Genomic DNA, 8,126 nt, shown 5'->3' on the forward strand with positions numbered 1-8,126 from the left:
TTTGGATCACTCATGAAAAAAATTTCTTTTTATGTCAAAAATATTACTTATTATTGTAAATATTAACATTATTGACCTGAATAAAGATCCGTAATACCGTGTGTGAGATCTACTTATTTTGTGACACGATATTCGATCTGACCCATATTTTATGCTAAAAATATTACTTATAACTATAAACATAGACGAAATAGATCTGTTTCATGATATATATTTCTCCGTCTAACAAGAAAACTACTAACAAAATATGGAGGAAGAATTACAATTCTAAAGTATTTGTTTGATCAATAAAGAATTACAATTCTAAAGTATTTGTTTGATCAATAGAGTTAATGATTCCATAATATAAAAAGCTTTTGTTGGGAACATAACAAATAGTTTCACCCGACACAAATGGCCGCGCACACTTTTGGCCTTTGGGCGTCCTTAAAAATTATTGGCATACTTCAAAACATAAAGTATATCCAAATCTGATCGAGTTGTATAATACACCACATATTATACAAGTTGAGTGGTGCACAATTTTTGCTAGTTCGTTGGATTTGAATATAGGAAATATTATAATTTTGATCATATATATATTTAAACGATTTGGTTCAAATATCCATGTTTATCTTATAAAGAAATTAGAGGTTTTGTTTCTTCTAATCTATTTAAAGCACACGCGAAGAAAATATATTGTAAAAATAAAATATTCGAACGCAAAAACTTTTATGAGATCGTCTCACAAATCAATTTAATTAGGCAGATCTCTAATTCGACTCAACTCATAGAAATATATTATTTTTTATGTCAAAAATATTATTTTTTTATGATAGATTAATGTCGGATCGACCCGTCTCATTAATATAGATTAATGAGATGGTCACGTAACAAACCTACTTTTATTTGAATAGAGATATCTAATTATTTATGTGGAAAAACAAAGCTTCAATTTATATAAGTTAAAAAGAGATGTTTTTGAAAAGTAGGGATGTGTTTCAAGATTAAGTATGGATGAATTATTCACAATTAATGAAATAATTGGATAGAATGTGCAAATAAATCGAGATCGAGATCATAAATGTCTGTAAAATTATAATTTCATGATTTTATCATTTGACAAATTAGGACATTTTAAACCTAATTTTTTTCTCTAAGCTTTTTAAATAGTTTTTCATTGTAAATATCACAAAGTTTGAAAATTTTAAAAGTTTTTTTTTGGTAAAAACTTGTGTGAGATGGTATCATGGGTCGTATTTTGTGAGACGAATATCTTATTTGGGTCATCCATAAAAAAATATTACTTTTTATGTTAAGAGTATTACTTTTTATTGTGAATATCGGTAGGGTTGACCCATATCACAGATAAAAATTCGTGAAACCGATGTATGACTATTCAAAGCCCAAATATATGTATGTATCAAGTTTTTTTTTTTGTGGAAAGGCAGAAATTTATTTTCTTTTTGGAAAGAAAAAATAAATAGGTTTTTGTGAGGATGGAAAGCAAAAAAAAAAAAAGTAGGTTTTTGTGAGGAAAAAAAAGGATAATGCCCATTTTCGTCCTTTTCGTTAACCGCTTTTCTCATTTCCGTCCCTCATGATTTTTGACTGCTTAATTAATCCTTTATGTTTTCAAAATATTCCCGAATTGATCCCTACCGTTATCCTGACGTTAAGGTTAACGTTGACTTGTGAAAAATGGTAGAAATTAGCGACGGTTTTTCAAAAGCAGTCGCTAATTAGCGTCGCTTCTATTTCCATAAAATAAATTTTAAGTTTTTTTTTAAAAAAAAATTAATAAAAGTAATTTTTTATTTTATGAAAATATTAAACCGTCGCTAATTAACGACGGCGTTATGAGAAACCGTCGCTACTTAGCGACGGAGTTTTTAAACCGTCGCTATTTAGCGACGGCATTTAAAAAACCGTCGCTAATTAGCGACAATGTTTTAACTCGTCCCTCATTAGCGACGGTTTACTATTTCCATAAAATAAAAAAATTAATTTTATTAATTTTTTTAAAAAAAAAATTAGAATCGGACTATGATAACAATATTAATAATCTTAACTAACACTTAAAAATTTACAAAAAATTAAGGTGAAAAAGTTTATCTTAAGTCGAAACTAAAATCATGTGAGAGAAAAAAATTTTAAGTGTTGTAAAGTGATGTGAATGAAAATGGAAAGAGAGTATATTTATAGACAGTTTGCTTTATGCTTTTGGTAAAATAGCGACGGTGATTGCAAAACCGTCTATACTTCAAGGTTAATAATATTACCGTCACTATTAGCGACGGTGTTACCAAAACCCGTCGCAAACTGTCTATAAATATACTCTCTTTCCATTTTCATACACATCACTTTACAACACTTAAATTTTTTTTCTCTCACACGATTTTAGTTTCGACTTAAGTTAACATTTTCGCTTTAATTTTTTGTAAATTTTTAAGTGTGTGTTAAGATTATTAATATTGTTAGCATAGTCCGATTCTAAGTTTTTTTTTAAAAATTATTAAAATTATTTTTTTTAATGAAAATATTAAACCGTCGCTAATATTTTGAAAATCCGTCGCTACTTAGCGACGGTTTTTATAAAACCGTCGTTAATGTCAAGTCAACGTTACCCCTAACGCCAAACTAACGGTAAGGATCAATTCGGGAATATTTTGAAAACATGAAGGATTAATTAAGCAGTCAAAAATCACAAGGGACTGAAATGGGAAAAGCGGTTAACGAGAAGGACGAAAATAGGTATTATCCCGGAAAAAAAATAAATTTCTGAAAAACCTTATACATACATATATTTGGGCTTTGAATAGTCACACGTTTGGAGGTAAGTGTTGGGCAGATCTAATCCACGTGTCGTAAAACTACTTGTCGGGGTAGGGAAATGGTTCGATGTTTAACCACCGAACTGACTATATAAACCTTGGCTTTCAGCGACCTCAAACTCGCACCAACTGTTGAACGATCATTTCGCTCGCTATCCTTTAATCTTTCGGGAAGTTTTCTGTGAAACTCATTTGATTCCATACTTTCTCGCTGTTTGTTTCAGAGAATTGAGGCTTCTGAAGCCGCTTCTTGTGGAGGTTAAAGGATACTAATAGGTAAAACTTTGGTGTTTTTCAAGATTTTAATTTCGTTTGGATTGAAAAATTTACTTGGAGTTTGTGGAAGTGTGGATTTTTTGAAGTATATTGCTCTGGGCTGTAGTTGATTTTCTCATCTGAGGCCGTCTTCTCAGGATTTTGTTACTGGAGACTTGATTTTTGTGTATCTCGATGTTCTTTTTTTGTTTTTGGTAGTATATAAGATTAAAACTTCGGAATGATTGCACAGCGAGCTTTAGCTTTGCCTGCTGTCGGTCTCTGATAACGCGTATGCATTGTGGGAGGAGTGTGGTGGTGGTGCGTCAAGCTTGTGTTGTACCTTTGAGTCGATTGAAGGATCATTTTGATTATTCGACCTCTGCTTTCTCTGTTTTTTATTTGATTATCAAATTTCAGAAGGTGTTCAGTGTTGTTAGCTCAAAGATGGCAATGGTTTGTATGATAATTTATGTGATCTTCTCTCTGGCTATGCAGTATATTCTTAAGCAGTCCTAGAAGGTACAAAAGATGACGGTCACACCGAAGATATCTGTCAACGACGGGAACCTTGTGGTTCATGGGAAAACCGTTCTCACAGGAGTGCCTGACAATATCGTGCTTACCCCGGGGACAGGCGTTGGACTTGTTGCAGGGGCGTTCATTGGTGCGACGACTTCTCACAGCAAAAGCCTCCATGTCTTCCCCGTTGGTGCCTTAGAGTGAGCATATTTATCCAATATCATCATTTATTCTAATATTTGTTCCGCAAACTATATAGTATCTTTTTGGTGATGTTCTATCGGTAGACTGGCATTTTCATTTGTAATTGGCCATATACGACATACAATGCGCTTTAAGTAGTTTTTCAAAAAACAAAAAAAATGTAATTAAATAAAGGAAACATGGCTTGTCAGATGATTTTAAAGAAAAAACTTGAATATGTTTTTATTCCTTTCATGTGATATATATAAGAGTTCGAACAAAATTAATTCTCGACTTCTTCTGTCACAGGGGAGTCCGTTTTATGTGCTTGTTTCGTTTCAAGCTCTGGTGGATGACTCAAAGAATGGGTACTTGTGGGAAGGACGTACCTTTGGAGACTCAATTCATGCTGGTTGAAAGCAAAGACGCGAGCGAAGGCGAGCGTGAAGATGCTCCAACTATTTACACTGTTTTCCTTCCTCTCCTTGAAGGGCAATTTCGTGCTGTTCTTCAGGGCAATGAGAATAATGAGCTGGAAATCTGCCTTGAGAGTGGTGAGTAGTTCATGGAACCAGAAAGCATTGGATGTGTCAGCATATGCATACATGAAACTTGGTGCATATCCCGCGGAGAAATACTTTCTGCTTTCCCAATTCACATTAGGCCTTAAGATCTATTCATCAATGGTGCTGTATATGTAGTGGAGTTGGCAACAAGGCAAACACCACTGAGATGGAGAAATCGCTCCCTGTTATCACATGCATGTCTTAATGGAGTTCATTGGGGTTGTGGGGGAGATAACTAGAGAAAAACAAGTAGAAAGAAGCAAAACAACTTTTTTTGTCGTGTCATTTGATGCAGGTGATAATGCTGTGGAAACAAACCAAGGACTGCACCTTGTTTACATGCATGCTGGTACAAATCCTTTTGAAGTTATTAACCAGGCAGTGAAGTAAGTCATTTTCTCTTTGTATGACCATTAGCCCACCCTTTGTTCATTACCTGAGGAAAACAATTTTTGCGTGAATCAGAGCTGTGGAGAAATACTTGCAAACCTTTCAACATCGTGAAAAGAAGAAGGTGAGATTATGCTATGCTGCTTTATTTAGAACTTATTTTTTGGATCGAGATCGAGATTCTAGCAGTACAACTTATGCTTGCATATCTGGACCTTTTGTAGCTACCCTCCTTCCTTGACTGGCTAGGATGGTGCACATGGGATGCTTTTTACACCGATGTCACTGCAGAGGGTGTTGAAGAAGGACTAAACAGGTCAATCTGGTTATATTTCTCTGTCCTTCGTACAGCATATTTTGATGGATTATTTCTAAACAATAAATTTGTTTTCTTGTTTATTGTCGCAGCTTGTCCAAGGGAGGAACTCCTCCTCGTTTTTTGATCATAGACGATGGCTGGCAACAGATTGGAAGTGAAGTCAAGGACGACTCAAATTGTGTTGTACAAGAAGGAGCTCAGTAAGACATTTTTTCAAATTATCAATCGTGTGAAGAAGATTTGTGCTTTCTTTATAAGTTATTACAATTAACTGAATGATTTTTCCGTATGCAAGTTATGTTATGATTTGAGAAGATGGAATTTGCTCGCTTTAACATTTCTGGGGCGATGTCTTTATGTTAATTTTGCAGGTTTGCAAACAGGCTTACAGGAATTAAAGAGAACACAAAATTTCAGAAAAACGGGCAAAACAAAGAAACAGAACCAGGTCTCAAGCTTGTTGTGAAAGATGCCAAGCAGCATCACAATGTTAAGTAAGTTCTCCAACTTAGTCTCCCTACTCACAGCGCGTGATTTTGCATACGTTGTTATTCAAAGCAATTTTTTTACGTTTTTGAATCCCGACAATGTATTTATTTCTAGGGGACATAATCTTCTTGCCATTTTCTATTGTTATTTACCTAATGTACAAATAGTCACACAATGGAGGTGGTGTTGAATCTTTTATGTCGTCACTTAAATCTTCAGGTATGTTTATGTATGGCATGCCTTAGCTGGTTACTGGGGCGGAGTGCAGCCTGCAGGACCTGGTATGGAACACTACGACTCTGCTTTGGCCTATCCGGTGCAGTCTCCTGGTGTACTAGGCAACCAACCAGATGTGGTTATGGATAGTCTTGCCGTTCACGGCTTAGGGTTGGTTCACCCTAAGAAGGTCTTCAATTTTTACAATGAGCTTCATGCCTATTTAGCGGCATGTGGAGTAGATGGAGTCAAAGTTGACGTACAGAACATCATCGAGACTCTCGGTGCTGGTCATGGTGGCAGAGTGTCTCTCACTCGTAGCTATCACCAGGCCCTTGAAGCCTCCATCTCACGGAACTTTCCTGATAATGGATGCATCGCATGCATGTGTCATAATACGGATGGTATCTATAGTGCCAAGCAGACTGCAGTTGTTCGAGCTTCTGATGATTTCTACCCTCGTGATCCTGCTTCACATACCATCCACATTTCTTCCGTAGCTTACAATACCATATTCTTGGGAGAATTTATGCAGCCGGATTGGGATATGTTCCACGTGAGTTTAAATGAATTTCTTTAACCTTGTTAAAAGGAATTCGAGTGTATTTTATATCTTAATTTGTATAGTGTGTGAATATTTATTTGTGCACTTATGTTACAGAGCCTGCACCCAGCTGCGGAGTACCATGCCGCAGCTCGAGCAGTTGGAGGATGTGCAATTTATGTTAGGTAAATCTCATTTTTAACCTGATTATCTTCTCGATACCTTTTTTGAAATTCATTCTTAAATTTCAAATGCTTTCTGTCCATCAGTGACAAACCTGGTAACCACAACTTTGAGCTTTTGAAAAAGTTAGTTCTCCCTGATGGGTCCGTTCTTCGTGCTCAATTGCCTGGACGACCGACATTGGACTGTCTCTTTGTTGATCCAGCTAGAGATGGAACAAGGTTTGTGACTTCACCTCCCAGCCAAATGTCTGAAATCTCTCCTAAATATCCTACCATAACTAAAATTTTACCTCTGCCCACCTTTTATTGTGCAGCTTACTCAAAATCTGGAATGTGAACAAGTGTTCCGGATTAGTAGGAGTCTTCAACTGCCAAGGTGCTGGCTGGTGCAAGACAGCAAAGAAGACACGCATTCATGATGCTTCCCCTGGAACTCTGACCAGCTCTGTTCGAGCCACTGATGTCGATGCTCTATCTCAAATTGCTGGATCGGATTGGAAAGGAGATGCAATAGTCTATGCCCATAAATCAGGAGAAATTATCCGTTTGCCAAAAGGCGCATCTCTGCCAGTGACACTCAAAGTTCTTGAATATGAGCTCTTCCACTTCTGTCCCATAAAGGTGAGAGCTGCTCTAGCACAAACTAAAAAAAACATTATCATCTGCTATGCCTCACTGCTAATTAGCTCTTTTCGTGACACAGACTATCGCAACAGACATTTCATTTGCACCAATTGGCTTGCTGGATATGTTCAACTCTACTGGTGCTGTGGAGCAGTTTGATTTCCAGGAAGCACCTGAATGTGATTCACCAGCAGCAGCAACTGTCACACTTAAAGTCAGGGGAAGTGGACTCTTTGGAGTCTACTGTTCTCAGCGGCCCCGGAAATGCATTATGGATGACATGGATGTCGAGTTTAGCTACAAAGCTGAAACAGGATTGGTGACTTTGAGCATACCAGTTCCGGAGGAGGAAATGTATAGATGGACTATTAAGGTCCAAGTCTAAGTAGTTTTGTAATATTTTTTTTTATATCGGAAATGAAAGAAATTTGGGGTTTAGTGAAAGAAATTTGGGGTTTAGGGACTTAGGGGAGACCCCAGTTGGGACAAATAATCGGAGCTTGTATGAGTTTTTATGTTCTCTAATAAAATTTGCTCTATTTACTGTGTTTTACAGAAAATTGATAGAAATTACTCGAGCAACATAAATTGAGCACATAACCTTGAAAGCTTCAAACAAGATCATACAAAAGAAACTACAAATACGCCACAATCGCATTCATGTATACGCGCATCTGAGAAGAAGTATACATTGAATCGATACCAAGTACAGCTTAGTGAAAATTATCCAAATCCCACTGATGCAAATCAAGTTTATTAGTATAAGTTGAACTCTTGGTGATGAGGCGTGGCGTCGTACGATCAAGCAATATGATATGAGGAATCCATAACTATCCCACAGATCCCTTCTTTAGCCTAATATCCTTCTCCATCATAATGTACTCTTCCACACCCCAACTAGTCCCCCCAATAATTCTCAACTAGCCAATGTTTAGTTCCATCACTCGTCTTCCCATATCCAACGGATGTCACACCATTATCTAGGTCTGTCCCAATGAATTCAAAGGCATCTTCCATGTA

The 8,126-nt window shown here is 36.4% G+C and overlaps 1 protein-coding gene across 1 annotated transcript; it reads left to right on the forward strand.

Annotated features, from left to right (window-relative positions):
• Positions 1–2,851: 2,851 nt before the first annotated feature.
• On the forward strand, positions 2,852–7,649 carry LOC140842827 (probable galactinol--sucrose galactosyltransferase 2). Its single transcript, XM_073211008.1, has 13 exons — positions 2,852–3,089; positions 3,567–3,790; positions 4,083–4,327; positions 4,635–4,725; positions 4,805–4,853; positions 4,954–5,045; positions 5,138–5,248; positions 5,420–5,542; positions 5,757–6,309; positions 6,415–6,482; positions 6,567–6,701; positions 6,797–7,103; positions 7,186–7,649. Exons 2-13 carry the CDS (start codon positions 3,600–3,602, stop codon positions 7,489–7,491), a joined length of 2,271 nt encoding a protein of 756 aa, XP_073067109.1. The 5' UTR covers positions 2,852–3,089; positions 3,567–3,599; the 3' UTR covers positions 7,492–7,649.
• The last annotated feature ends 477 nt before the right edge of the window (positions 7,650–8,126 follow it).

The sequence above is a fragment of the Primulina eburnea genome, chromosome 10, assembly GCF_022965805.1.
Source record: "Primulina eburnea isolate SZY01 chromosome 10, ASM2296580v1, whole genome shotgun sequence".
Taxonomy (NCBI): Eukaryota; Viridiplantae; Streptophyta; class Magnoliopsida; order Lamiales; family Gesneriaceae; genus Primulina; species Primulina eburnea.